This window comes from Thermobia domestica, chromosome 8, assembly GCF_964235325.1.
Source record: "Thermobia domestica chromosome 8, izTheDome1.hap1.1, whole genome shotgun sequence".
NCBI lineage: Eukaryota > Metazoa > Arthropoda > Insecta > Zygentoma > Lepismatidae > Thermobia > Thermobia domestica.
In genome coordinates this window covers 268,485,369-268,501,270 of record NC_137461.1, presented here as the reverse complement: position 1 = coordinate 268,501,270, position 15,902 = coordinate 268,485,369, and the positions used below count along the sequence as shown (strand labels likewise).

The window sequence follows — 15,902 nt, the reverse complement described above, 5'->3', positions numbered from 1 at the left end:
TTTTTATGGGAAAATGGATTTAAAGAAGCTCTGGACACAATTAAGGAGAAATGGATACAACGAAGAGGATAGGGTCAATAAAAACATAGCAAGAGAGAGGCAGAAAGAGGAAAAGGACAAGAACAAAAAATTGTTTGGAATAGAAAGAATAGGCAAACAAACTGAGAAGATAAAGAGAATGCTTCGGAAAGCAGGAATAAGGACGTACAGGAAAGGAGAAAACAGAATAATTGAACTACTCAAAAAAACCGAGAGAAAAGCAATAGTGGACAAAGATCAAAGGGGAGTAATATATAGAGTGGGATTCGCCGAGTATAATTAAATTTACATAGGAGAAACAAAAAACAAAGATGGAAGAAAGGATTATGCAGCACAAGGATGATATAAGATTGAAAACGGATAACAATGCGATATATAAGCATCAGAAAGAGACAAACCATAGGATAGGGTGGGAAGGAGCAGTGGTCATAGAAGTAGAGAACAGAACTTTGGTGAGAAAATGGAAAGAAGCCAGGGAGATTATGACAGCAGGGAACAAGGCGATGAATTGGAATACAGAATTCTCCATAAATAAAGAGTGGGAGAAGATTCTGCTTAAAGAAGAAGAAAGAAATAGAACAAACTAATAAGTAAAAATAAAGGTAATTGATGACAGTATGTATCCAGCGAAAAAATAAATTTTACTTGGACACGTGTGCAGCTAAAAAGTGAAAGTGAAAAACACATAAGTATTACTTTTTAATGAAGGGGCGGTGGCTATTTAAAAGTTGATCTCCGGAGACTATATAAGAGATGACCAACTCCCAAGCAGCCAGAAGGAGTGGAAAAGTCTGATGAAGACACAGTTACTGTGTTGAAACTGTTACGTGATTGTGTGTGTGTGTGTGTTTTTTTTTTTATGGCAGAGAATTTTGGATAATATAGACAGGAAGATGGAATTGAAAAAGGCTCTTATAAGAACCATAAATAGCGGCACGTGATTTCCAGGAAAATGGACAAGGGGACCTACGGGATTGGCTGAAGGCTTCAGCCAATAGAATTTAAACTTTTTCGTAAGGATCATTATATATATGTCTGTTCTATGGTGTGTATATAGTGTCTGATGAAGAATATGGTAAACATCCGAAACTTTACTTTAGCATTTTATAGCACTTTATAGTTTAAAATAAAATGTGTATTGAAGTTTTGGTCAGTATTTCTTTTGTTACATTACCCAACCTAAAGCCATGGGTAGTTATTATACAACAATAACGTAAGTATCCTCAAATTTGTTATTACGTGTATTCTTTTAAATATCTGTAGAGAATTAAAATATGTTATTGAAAATTGAAATACATCAACATGTGATCATGCCCAAAATTTTGACCCGAGAAAGCTAACATGTCGTAAATTTGACGAGCGGGTTGTACCATTTTGATGTTCACTTCCCTTGACCGCCGACAATGGAATCGCCCACTGAGTTTTGTTTTTCACTACACCTGCATTGTCTGTCAGTATTTAACTTGCTCAGTTTCTGGCTTTCCTTGTGTTTGAAATCGTTAGTCGCTCGTAAGATTTACTATACATTGGGAATAACGCTTGGATTTTTCTATATTCATTACTATTAACTTTTACTGTTGACTTACAGTTACATTTTAGTGAAAGTGTTGGTTTTATTTTATAGTTTTTACTGAAGTTAAGTTCCAAAATGAATCGTAAAAATATTGGTGAGAGTGACCTCATTTTAAAATATCTAAACGAGTGTGAGAGTGATATTTCGGGCCAGGATATTAGTTCCGATGATGAACAAGACTGTATGGAACATATTATAAACAGCGATGACTCTGATGCTGATCCAGTGCAGAGCAACAACTGATTCAAGTTTCAAGTTCGGATGAAGAAGCACCTTTAAAGAAGAAAATAACTCCTGTACCGACCTCAGTTCTTTCGCAGGAGCCTTCTAATTTTCCTGTGATTATAGCACAACTCAGCATCAGCACCACGGATTTATCTACCCAGCATTCCCCTAACACAAAAGCTGGACCTTCATTAGATTCATATTTAGTAATTGCTGACAAAGTAAGCCTTAGAGGGAAAAATGGACATCGTTGGACAAACAAGCCAACTCATGCTGGAAATAAAGCCTTGGCTGCCAGAAATGTCATTTAAGTAATCCCTGGCCCCACTGGTATTGCTAAATACAAATTGTTACATATTAAAACTTTTAAGGTTGTGTCCAACACTCGGAATGCGATGGAATTTCTTTATATAATAACATGGCACATTTCCTTCCAAAATATTATGAAAACTATTTATTTTATGTATTTTGAAATTCGTGCAAATGTTTGTTAGTTTTAATATTGCTTGTTCATTTTTACTTTTTCTTGCTAGAATAATATTAAAGCACGCTAATTAAAAATTAATATTCTTCTATTTAAACACTGTTTAATTTATGGTCTTCCTGTTGCAACAGCGCAGAACAGCTGATAGGAAGCTAACCAGGTAGGTTTCTTTCATTCTTTGTCCCCACCAGGTCACGTGCGTGAAATTCGGATTGTCCCCGAAGTCAAACAAACCGTAGAATGCAGATTGACAGCAGATAAGAGCAAAGTATTTTTTCTCTCTATTCATAAATCATAAAGATTTCATTGGGATTCAGTAAAACTCCAAAAAAGAAAAAAGTGGCACTCCATTCTTTGTTCTGCATCTCTACTTAATTATTATATGGTGAGCATTAACTGTGAAGATCTCTTTTCGATGCAAGTGTTATATTAATAACCTAACTGCTTGCCTATCTTTCTTTTCATCTTTTAAACATTAATAAAATCAGTTGTTATGTTCTGTCTTGTCGTTTATTTATAATATTCCATAATTTATAACATTATTATTTTCCAAGTGTACAGTGAATATTTTAAATATATATTTTAAACATTCTATATAGAAGAAATCGCTACTGCGATATTTGGTCCTGCGAATTTTTAAATGGCTAAGTTTTATGTTGCGACGATCTGCCCAGGGTAGATTTCGTCCGGCAAGATTTTGATTATGCGAGATTTTGGTCCGCGAGGTTTTCGGCAGGCGAGATTATAGGCCTCGAGATTTTGGTTGAGATGTTTCACCCGCAAATCATTAACAGACCAAGTATTAACTCTGTTGTGATGAATTGTCAACTTCAAAATAGAAGTATGCACGAATGTGGATATATGGACAAATATAGCTTTTTGTGGGTATATTTATATTGATTCCGTGCGATTTGTGATCATTTTAATTTGCGACAAGGCCATTACTCTTTATCGGCCAAATTTGATTGCGAGTTTGATAAGATTCCTCAGACAAAAATAATAATTTTAGTTTGCGAGCAACCGGTAACACTGTTCAACAAATTTTGATCGAAAGTATGTAAATTCTTTGAAATTGCGATTTTTACATTCATTTAAGCATAATATGAAAGTAAATGATAATGGAAGAATATTCTTAGCTCAGGTTGTGAAAAAAACGCCCTTGTACAACAGTAGCTGTATATATACAAATGTATTCATATTTATAGAACATTTAAGCAAAATCCTTGTAAAAATCTACATTTCATTTTTTTAATCTATTTCACTGTGATGTGATAAGCTGGGGAGTTAAGAAGTACCCTAACCTATAGCTTTTTATACCCTTGTACTTCCTTTTTCAAAATTGCGCAAATACCAGTTTCACAGCGATACAAAAAATAAAGTAACCATGGTCAAGTTAAACATTAACAATTCCGTAATAAAAATCAGTATTAACATCAAAACATGAAAAATATGTACAAATGCCTTTTTGTTCAAGAACTAGACTGCAATGTAGACAAAAGTTTCAAGTGATCCCTTGTACAGGATTATGTTTATTTTATTTTGAGCGTCTTCGCTTGGCTTGCCTTTTGTAGGTTATATCTGGAGCATCCCTTGCAATAGTCCAACAGTAGTCGGCCAATATGTTAGAACTCCACTTTCCCATATATCTCCTCTCCATGGCTGCAATATCTTGATGGAAACGCTCACCATGTTCGTCACTTACTGCTCCACAATCTTCGGGAAAGAAGTCTAGATGTGAATGAAGAAAGTGGAGTTTCAGAGACATATTGCAACCAAGATTTTCGTAGCGCAATAACAACTTTGCTACCAGTTGTTTGTAATTTGTTGCTCGGTGTCTTCCCAAGAACTGTGAACAAACACTCTTCAAGCTTTCCCACGCAGCTTTCTCCTCACCTTGGAGAATTTCGACGAACTTGTGATCTTTGAATAGTTGCCTAATCTGTGGCCTTATGAAAACACCCTCTTTAACTTTGGCATCACTTAATCGAGGGAATTGTCCTCTTAGGTACTTATAGGCCTCATCCTCTTGGTTCATGCTCTTAACAAAACTTTTCATAAGACCTAATTTAATATGTAGAGGGGGAAGCAAAATTCGGTTACGATCTACCAGTGGTTCATGCTGCACATTTTTCACTTCCGGCTGAAGAGTTTCTTTGGTACTCCAATCACTTTTAAGGTAATGAGATCCACGGTCTCTACTGTCCCATTCACATATAAAGCAACAATACTTTGTATACCCTAACTGCATACCTAGCAACAGTGCTATTACTTTAAGGTCATCACAAATGAGCCACTGAAAATCGTAATATTTAATGGCTTGAAGTAAACGTTTCAAGTTTTCATAAGATTCCTTCATATGAACTGCGTAACCTACAGGAATTAAAGGAAGTTCATTTCCAATATGTAAAACCACTGCCTTTAAACTCACCTTGGACGAATCTATAAAGAGCCTCCACTCCGTAGGTTCGTAATTAATTTTAAGTGACCTCATGAGACCATTTACATTTGTACATGCCACAAGTGTGTCTTCCATAGTAAAAAATGAAATGAACATCATCTCCCTATTCCGATACACTGAAATATTTACTTTTTCCTGCAATAAATTCCATTGCTTTAAGCGTGACGCTAAAATTTCGGCTTTGCTTTTCGAGAGGTCCAAGTCTCTGATTAGATCACTTAGTTCCTCTTGAGTAAGTCTATGTGGTTCACATGGAGGTTCTTCTACAACAAACGTAGGGTCCTTCGAAGTACTTGATTCAGGAGCTTCAACTTCTTGATCATCATCAGAAAAAAGATCGTATTCTTTAGGTGGGTCAAGAACAGGTAGTCCTTCTCCATGTGGAACAGGGCGCATTGCAGAAGGAATGTTAGGATAGATCAAGGCCCGCTTCTTCTTCGTGGAAATTCCCTTCTTGACGGAAGGAACCATACAAAAATAACAGTCTCTGATGTGGTTGCTTGGCTCCCTCCAAATCATGGGCACTGCAAAAGGCATTGAGCGCCCCTTCCCATTAATCCAATTTCTTAGATTGCTGGCACAAGTGTTACACACAATGTGGGTAGCCCAAGATTTATCTTGGTCTCCAATTTTACAACCAAAGTAATATTGATAGTCTTTTCTTATTAGTGGTGTTATAGTCTGCTTTTGTGAGGAAAATGTCACTTCCCCACACACGTACCCCCAGACAGAAGCTATCCGCACTGTTTACACAATTTCGCGGCATTTTTGTTTATTGAAATCCTCAAAATGTTACTTGAAATAGTTCCGACAACTATTTAAAAATATACATTGGAAATACCAGTATTTTTGCGTACTTGTAGTTGTATTTTTATGTCCTGCACTACACAAACGTCTTTCCCAAAACGCTTATAACTGCACTAAACCCGTCTTTTCTAACAATAGCAGAACATTACTGAGATTAGGAACACAATGAAACCAAGCGTTCATCAGTGTTGCCGGATCAGTGTAACATTTTACCCCAAACGAAGCGAATATATTTATTTTTAAAGCGTTATTATTAGACATGCCTGTAAATCTAAAAGTAGAGCTAATATTCGAAAATAACTTTCAAATTCGTGATCAGCACCACAAAATCAATAAGAATTAGCTGATTTTGTTCAATTTACATTTTCGTTGTTGAACAGTGTAATTGGTTCTTTAAATGAATCAGGAGAGTTGGCGTTATGAACTACGTAGGAGAAACAAGGATAATTGTTTCTTTGTTCAAAAGTAACACAATTGTAGATTCCTAAGATGTAACATAACGTTGGTCAGGAAACTGAGTCAAAATACTATATATATATATATATATATATATATATATATATATATATATATATATATATATATATATATATATATATATATATATATATATATATACACACACACACACACACACACACACACACACACACACACACACACACACAGAGAGAGAAAGAGAGAGAGAAAGAAAGAAAGAAAGAAATATCGATTGATAGATATAGATATAATTCTGTAAATCAGGTTTCAGTGAAAAACATGCGAAAAATTATTTCACTTGCTTACTTTTTGAATACCAATATTGGGTCCAAATGATCTAGACCCTCAGAAACATAGTAATATTCATTTATTTATTTATTTCGTATATTACTGTTACGCACACACCTGAAATTCCATGATTTGTTCTTTCATCTTCCCAAATATTTCTTTTAAAATTATAAGTTTTATTTTTTAAAGTTACATTTCTCATTTTGAAAAGCAAAATATTGATAATGCTTTTAGTTTTGTGTTCTCTCTGTCATGTCTCCTTGTTTCGTCGTCCAAGAATCAAGATTTAGGATCAAATATGCTTTAAAAATAAAAATAAGGAAAGCGCACTTTGTTTGACAAGGCTTGCTGTAAAATACAAGTAGAAAGGTGTGTAGGCAGATAAGGTTGTCTCATTTCTGACATCAGCCAGTCTTGCCTTCCGCAACTCTTTCTTCTTCCGAACCATATGATCAGATTGTCAACTAACACAACTTCGAAGATATACACTCTCCACATTATTAGATGAACAATTTTTTCTCATTTCATAACTTGTTTTCCTCCCCTACCAACTTTTTGAAGATCAGTGAGGAACAATGGTGTGAATGGATCAGGAAAGATTGTATCTGCATGTCCAGGAGCAGGAAAAGAAACTCTACCGATTCGCCAATACCTGAATTTGTGTATACATTTACAGTACTGTCACATTTCTTTTTAAAAAGTAATATTAACGAACTATAAGACCTAGTTTAAAAATAAAAAAAAGTGAACATGTAATATTGGGGTAGGTTAACATCTGGAGAAATTTTGAACTGCATAAGACAAATAGTTTTCATAATACTTTGGAAAGATCACCGTGTTATTATACAGGAAATGATAATTGCAGCTGGAAACGTTAGACACGGCCTTAACCTTTTCTTCACTGAAGAAATTAAAAATAAAATTGTTTCTTACACAAATCTAAAAATTATAGAAAAAAGTGCCAATTTTAAGACATTAAATAAAACTGTTAGTCAGCTGTCCGCTACTGAGTTTGATGCACTGTTGTGACTATTAATTCTTTCAGCAGTACAAAAGGACGATCATCTCCCATCAGAAGAGATGTTTAACCCAGAAATCAGTGGCGAGAACTACCACGCCACTATGAGCCGTGACCAATTCGATTTCTTGCTAGAATGTTTACGGTTTGATGAGTCTGAGAGTCGAGCTGAAAGAAGGAAAACTGACAATTTCGCACCTATGAGAGAAATATGGGAAAATTTTGTTGCCACGTGCCGAAGTTCTTAAAACCTGGTTCTTTTTTAACAATTGACGAACAGTTGCTCGCCTTTAAAGGACATCGCATATTTAGGATGTACATTCCTAACAAGCCCGACAAGTATGGAATAAAACTTGTTTTGATGTGTGACACTGCTACTAAGCACATGGAAGATGCTATCCCTTACACACGAAGAACATTGGACACAAAAGGTTTACCTCAAGCGGATTTTTTGTCAAAAAGTTGTCAAGAACTTGTCACGGCTCCAACCATATAACAGTTAACAACTGATTTACATATATACCTTTGGCAACCTTCCTATTAGAAGAACCATATAAACTTACTCTTGTTGGTACTCTTAGAAGAGGCAAGCTAGAAATTCCAGAAGAACTGAAAAATCCTAAAGGCAGGAACATTGGATCGAGCATGTTTTGTTTTGATGGGATGAAAGCAATGGTTTCTTACAAAGTAAATAATAAAAAGTGGTTTTGCTCTTATCTACTGCCATGAAAAGCCTGTCATTGATTCAGTTTCAAAGAAACTCAGATAATCGAGACTTATAATGCTACAAAAGGAGCAGTTTGTTCACTGGACCAAATGTGTCACCAAATGTCGTGCAGTCGTAAGATCAAACGATGGCCTTTGTGTGTTTTCTTTGGGATTATAAATATTACGCTGGTTAATGCTTACGACGTCATTTATGTTCACGACGTGATGAAAATGGGTCAGAAACCTCTTTCCAGAAGAAAGTTCGCTATGGAAATCCACAGCTGTCTTGTTGAACTAACAGCGAGTTCAATACTCAAATTTGCCACAGAAACTTCGGCAGTCCATTGCTGATATCCAGAAAATGCCGGTGCCAGAAAAGAATGATGTCCAACCCCAAAACCAGCCTCGCACAATTCGTGGGATCTGCCTTCAGCAAAGAGGAAGATGACGTCACTGTATTGTTGCCGATCTGCGGAGAACATCGTGGAAAATGCTGCGTCTACTGCACGGAAGAAATTTGAACGTCCATATTTGCTACGAAAATGTTAACAACTATGTATTCCTACTAACTCTAATTATTAAAGTTCCATTTTGTTTGTAGTTAGTTTTTTGTAACTAGTCGTAAGGCTTTAACGTAAGATTTTGAACATGTTAATTTTCTAGGGTTAATGTGAGTTGAATAAGCTATCTCTTTCAAATTATTTATGGTTTGTTTTAGTGATTCAAAATTGTGAATATTAGTATTTGAAATATGCGAAATATCTGAAAGAACAAGGAAATTATATAATGAAGATTTGCCAAAGTAAATCGGCAATATTTTCCATGTGAGTAGTTATTGAGTAGATTTATAGTATTAAGATAATCAAGCACTTATAGGTCAAATATTTAAGCCTAATACAGTGTTCATACAAAAGTATCGCTCATATGGTTGAAACAATATTTCGCTTAGCGTGTTAGTTAATATAAACTTTAATAAATGTTTAAAAAACACCAATTTAATAAATATTTACGATGTTTAATTCTAGAATCAAACTTTTTCGTAAGACAAATCATGACATGACGATTTATCAGGTGGTAGTATTTAATGATATTCAATGACAGTATCAATTCAGATTAATTTGTTGCAGTACTTCTAAGTTCCACTCATACAGAAGTAATTTCCTTTTCAATCTTGAACATTCACTGATTTTTCTTCTAATTTCCTTTAAAACTCACAATTGCTTTATCTACTTCTGTCCACCGGACTAAAGATCGACAAGAGTTTGCAGCAGGAGAAATCATTGTCTAACATGGAGTTCAAATATTTTTCAATTTCAAAAATTGAAGTAGGGCTACACAATCATTTTCTACAAACTCCAAAACTACCAAGATTCATATTAAGTAAGTTTATCAGGTAATGACAGTATTAATCTATTGAAAAAACGGTGTTTTCTGCTAATTTTGTAAAACTTTTGAGGACATTTTTAAGGAAATGTAACAAATTTTCGTTCTTTACTTGATTTTCTCTAATCAGTTACAATCAATCACAAGGGTCGTACAACATGAATAAAATTCATCCAATCTTGCCCGCTAGACCTGGTGATGGATCGTCATGAGCTTAAGGCATATAAAATATTATGGTCTTCGGTTCTTAAGTTACAAGCTTTCAAAATTGAACACTTGCTCGGACTTTAGTAAAATTTCCACGAAAGAATATCTGTAAGCGATTTATTAAATTCATCCGCTCTTCACCAAACTTGGTGTGGTAGTAAACTCTACATAGCTTAGTATGCACACGAAATAATATCACATGTAAGCCTCTGGTTCTTGAACTAAGGATCATCTAATTTAAATGTTTGGACTTTTGTAAAATTTTCGTAAAATAGTTTCCAATTGCTATTTAGAACAAAAATACATGGAGCAATCCTGTTAGTAAACTTTATTTTAAGACATATGAAAATAAATTACAAAATGGCCTATTAACTATGTATGTTGTAAAAGTATTGTGTACTTACAAAAAATATTTGTTTAGAAAATGAATAAAGATTTTTTTGAGAATGGATTTGTTTCTCAAATTTATGAAAATAAAATGGATCAAGAAACTAATTGTGCTTCATTTGCTAGATATACTAAAAGTACATCTACGTATATAATTTAATACTTTGTAGAAGTTGTTCTTGTTTCATTGTTGTCAAGAAGAAAAAAAAACCTTGAATCCAATGTTTTGTAAAAGCTGTTCTCTGTGTCATTGCTGTTAAGGAAAAATATTTGAATTTTTAACATTAAATAAGTTCTTTGTTACATTGTTGTCAATAAGATACTTGAAAACTAAGTTTAATATTTTGTAGAATTTTTTCTTTGTTTCATTGTTCTAAAGAAAATATATTTAATTACTTTTTAACACTTCATAGAAATTGTTCTTTCTTTCATTGTTATCAAAGTAAAATATTTGAGATGTGCAATCATTGTCAAAAGTCTGATCAAATTTCTAGTTTTTTCAGAATTTTCCAAGCAAAATACAATGTACCCAAACAAACCCATGTTAGTTGGACTTGTTTTGGAAAATAAACTCGTCATTCATACAGTAATATAGTTTAACAATACCGTACAGAAAAAATACAAAATTATCGATTAATCATTAATAGACAATAGTATTTGGCTTCTTCGTTTTACGTACTTAGATTATTTTTTTTTCAGTTCGAGACTTCTCACCTTCTATGTTTTTATATGGTCTTTCGATTCAAACATTACTACACGATTTTTACAGTTTTGCGTTTTCGTTTGCACACAACAAGCAGCAGCATCAGTCAAATTTGCAAATCATCATCTGCTATTGTACCAAATCTGGAGACAATGAAACAATCTTAAAAATACCTGTACAAGTTACTATTTTGAAAAGGATTAAACAACTAAAGTGTTACAACATAAAGCAATGTGAAAACGGCTTCAACAGCTTTGAAGAGCCTTCAGAGATCTTCAGTATTATTTAGCATTTGTTCACGAACTGTCATGTGAAAATTATCCCACAAGAGCTCGATGGGTAACAAATCCGGAGACTGTTGTGGGTATTCCATTTTTGTGATGATGATAGCCTCTTCTTTGCTTTGCAAATAATTACTCCATATCTTGGAAGAAAGTTTGGGATCATTGTCCAGTTGTCTGAGTATAAAGTTACGAGTCAAATTCTACATTACAGACGGAATTGCACTTAAATATTGTGATACACGTTTTGGTCCATTATTTCTTTGATTTGAACTAAATGACCAACTTGATTGTCTGTCAAACATCCCCATACAGTGACACTGTCTTTTCTATGTTTTACTGTAGACATAAACAGTCAGGATGGAAGTGTTTTTCGGGAGGACGACGCACAAACATCTGACGTCAGGAAGCGAAAATTTGAAAGTTAGATTAGTAAGTCCAGAACACGATCTTCCATTGCTCATTGGTCGCAGATTTTATGTTTTTGCCCATAAATATTATTTTGCAATGTTTCCTGCTCGAAGGAATGATTTCTTTACTCCAAACCGCATCCCAAGTCCAAAAATAGGCGGGCTTCGGACCACAATCCTATCTGATATCAATTGTGAACGGATCTTTCGTAGTTCAGTTGCTATTGCCGAAGCGGTTAATAGTGTATTTCATTTGCTTGTAGTTTTAATGACTTTATCCTTACGAGAAGTTGCTATTTCTGGATAACCAGTCTGTTTCCGCGCAATATTTACACTTCTGACTCTCTTTTAAGAGTTCGGTGCCTTGCATCGACTGATAACTGCAGCTACTGAGCGATTGTCTGCAGTTAATATCTTATCTCAAAATAATTACTTAACCAAATTATTCAACACTAAATTCAACGTTTTCCTTCCGCTTAAACATTATTCACACTGTTTCACTGGATCACGCATTATTGAATGTCAAAGATTCGCACCCAATTTTACCTATTTACGACGGGATTCAATAGCACATACCCAACTATATGTGGTAGTAAACATATTTATACGAATCCTTATAAGGTTTGTATAAACAGTACTAGATGTCGTTGAAACGATGCATCAATAGATAAAGTGTGACGTTAATCTTCTGAACATTAGTTACCTGTTTACTGCAGAGAGATTTTCCTCAATAAATGTGTCTAACGTAGGTATAAACAAGATTATGCATTTTTGTATTCTTATATGAACTATGTTCTTCATTTTACAAAACAATGTCAATGAACAGGCTTTCATATGGACACAATGTCTTTTATTCGGAATACTGAAAAATCAGTAGTGTTCTCAGACTTATGACAATGACTGTATGTTTAACACGTTGTGGAAATTGTTCTTTGTTTCATTGTTGTCAAGAAAATATATTTGAGTATTATGTTTAATATTTTGTTCAAATCGTTCTTTGTTTCATTGTTCTCAAGAAAAAAATTTGAGTACTATTCAATACGAGTATTTTGTAGAGATTGTTCTTTGTTTCATTGTTGTCAAGAGAAAATATTTGAGTATTATTGAATACTAGTATTTTGTAGAGATTGTTCTTTGTTTCATTGTTGTCAAGAGAAAATATTTGAGTACTATTGAATACGAGTATTTTGTAGAGATTGTTCTTTGTTTCAGTGTTTTCAAGAAAATATATTTGAGTATTATGTTTAATATTTTGTTCAAATCGTTCTTTGTTTCATTGTTGTCAAGAGAAAATATTTGAGTACTATTGAATACGAGTATTTTGTAGAGATTGTTCTTTGTTTCATTGTTGTCAAGAGAAAATATTTGAGTACTATTGAATACGAGTATTTTGTAGAGATTGTTCTTTGTTTCATTGTTGTCAAGAGAAAATATTTGAGTACTATTGAATACGAGTATTTTGTAGAGATTGTTCTTTGTTTCATTGTTGTCAAGAGAAAATATTTGAGTACTATTGAATACGAGTATTTTGTAGAGATTGTTCTTTGTTTCATTGTTGTCAAGAGAAAATATTTGAGTACTATTGAATACGAGTATTTTGTAGAGATTGTTCTTTGTTTCAGTGTTTTCAAGAAAATATATTTGAGTATTATGTTTAATATTTTGTTCAAAACGTTCTTTGTTTCATTGTTGTCAAGAGAAAATATTTGAGTACTATTGAATACGAGTATTTTGTAGAGATTGTTCTTTGTTTCATTGTTGTCAAGAGAAAATATTTGAGTACTATTGAATACGAGTATTTTGTAGATATTGTTCTTTGTTTCAGTGTTTTCAAGAGAAAATATTTGAATTCTGTATCCGATTAAAACTTCTTGCTGAGTAAAGCAATATGTTCATTGTAAACAATTAATAACGTGTAACAGTTTCGTCAACTAGACACTTGGCTTCATCTGATATTATAAATACACAGGTAATGACAGGTTATATATATATAGGAGACAGCGAAACAATTCCTGAATACTGATCGGCTACCTCAAGCTACTTCAGCCAATCTCCTTCAATCACAAAACCAAGTATAAAATAGAAACAAAATTTGCTAATTTTCTTTCCCCCGCTGTTGACACCACATACATACTAATCTAATTTACAAAATAACCTTACAACTAACTCTCAGAATATTTTTGTAAACTTCAGTTTTATTTATTTATTTATTCTATATTAATTATATTATTTATTTATTATTTGCTATTTATTTAGTAATCACATTTAAAAGAGTTAGTTGTTAGGTTGTTTTGTAAATTTGATAAGTATGTATAGGGTGTCAACAGCGAGTGAAAGTGAATTAGCGCATTTTGTTTCTATTTTATACCTGGTTTTGTGCTGAAGTAGCCTGTGGTAGTCAATCAGCATTCAGGAATAGTTTCGCTGTCTCTTATATATATATATATCTATATATATATATAGGGTGGTAGGTAACTCCATCGACAAACTTTGGGAGGTGATTCCTTATATGAAATGAAAGAAAAAAGTTCTTATAAACATAGGTCGACAAACGTCTCATTTCAGAGTTATGAAGCGCCGAAAATTCGAAAAATCATGTTTCGAAACGCCCTGCCTTAGAAACTATAGGACCTATAACGAGCGCTTTAGGGAATTACACAGGAATTAGTATGCGAACTATCTAAATATCCATGTTTTACCATCCTCCGTTATCGGTGAAACGAACGCGTTATTAGTACTTAAGGGAGTATCCCTATACCTCAATTTCCTTTTTACGGTTCATTTCACCGATAACGGAGGATGGTAAAACATGGATATTTAGATAGTTCGCATACTAATTCCTTTATAATTCCTTAAACGCTTGGGATCGGTCCTGTAGTTTCTAAGGCAGAGCGTTTCGAAACATAAATTTTCGAATTTTCGGCGCTTCATAACTCTGAAAGGAGACGTTTTTTGTGTTCCAAGTTTATTAGAACTTTTTCTTTCATTTCATATAAGGAATCACTTCCCAAAGTTTGTCGGTGGAGTTACCTACCACCCTGTATATTGTACGTTCCAAGTGTAAATAGCGCTATGCATACCAAAAGCAACAACTGTTTTAATTCTTTCCATAGAAAGTAAAGGAAGAATGAGGATTTTCATATTATAATATGAGTATGATATGAAGATTTCTGCTTTAGTTATATATGTACTTATAAATTAGTAAGACATTACGCAATAAAATACATAATATAAGGTATAAATAAATTTCATCTTCAGTGGACATCATTCTGTACTATTAGATGTAACTGTTACTACTGGTCACGATGTCCTATATATAGGACTGTCCGAGGTAATGGTAGTCATGATATCCTATATATTGCAAGGTCCGAATCTTGCAACCTATAAGTGAAATTTAAAACTTTCATGTATTTTACGTTGAGTACGTCAAATAAAAAAAGTTATAAAATAAGTCTATAATTTTTATTGCCACGTAACAAAAATTCGTGACTGAAAGGATTTAAGTCTACTACAGCAAAGCCTGTACAATGGAAAATATTACAGTTGGATCCAAGGATGTTATAAATAGAGAATCTGCCCATATGTATTTTCATCCTATTAAATTGATGAAGCCAAAAAACAACCGAGCATCGGCACGTCTGATTGACTACTCTCGTTTCTGCCATCGTCGGATTGGATACTTTCGTTTCCACCATGATTTTTGGCTCAAAATATTGCGATCCTATTGGGCGGAGTGGGCAGAGTGGGGGTGGCGAAACTGTGACGTATGGCTTCAAGATTTTGTTGTAAGGGCAGATCCTTTATTTTATAAGATCCTTGGTTGGATCCTGTGTTTAACATTTTGTAGATATTGTTCTTTGTTTCATTGTTTTCAAGGAAAATAAGGTTTGTAAAGTTGTTCTTTTCTTTTCAATTTTCCTCAAACTATTGTTGACTTTTTTAGCAATATGGATAGACGTATTACAAAGGTAAGTATGGAGAAAAATGAAGGAAATTGGCCAAACAAACAGAGAAAGAAATATGTAGCGAAAATGACAAAAAATATATATTAAGTAACGCAAAAGAAACACGTCTATCTCAAACTACTAGATGAACTTACAATAAAATTAAAAAGTCTTGAACTTACCACAGCGTTATTGGAGAACTTAACAATATTGAAGTAGTTATCTTCTGAAATCATATCTAGAATGTGTAACATGGCCTTTTTTACCATTTCAAGCTTAATCCCATGCATAGCTCGGCTTACATCCAACAAAAAGATGGCATGAATATTAAAAGGTTTCAGACCAGAAGGAGAAAAGAAATGAACGAAATATTCTGAGTCCATCTGAAAAATACATCAATAATAATTCCTTATCTAACATAATGATATCAAAATTTAAGACTGTGAGACATGCATTGAGGAATATAATATTACACACCTTTTTTAAAATCTACTATGGATTCGAGAA

At 33.6% G+C, this 15,902-nt stretch overlaps 1 protein-coding gene across 1 annotated transcript in view; it reads right to left on the bottom strand.

Annotated features, from left to right (window-relative positions):
• Positions 1-15,902, bottom strand: part of LOC145692571 (inter-alpha-trypsin inhibitor heavy chain H4-like) — a 123,469-nt gene that overhangs the window by 86,280 nt on the left and 21,287 nt on the right. Inside the window, exon 6 of the mRNA XM_081767881.1 lies at positions 15,578-15,778. Coding sequence (XP_081624007.1) covers positions 15,578-15,778 — 201 coding nt within the window. The remainder of the gene's footprint in view (positions 1-15,577; positions 15,779-15,902) is intronic.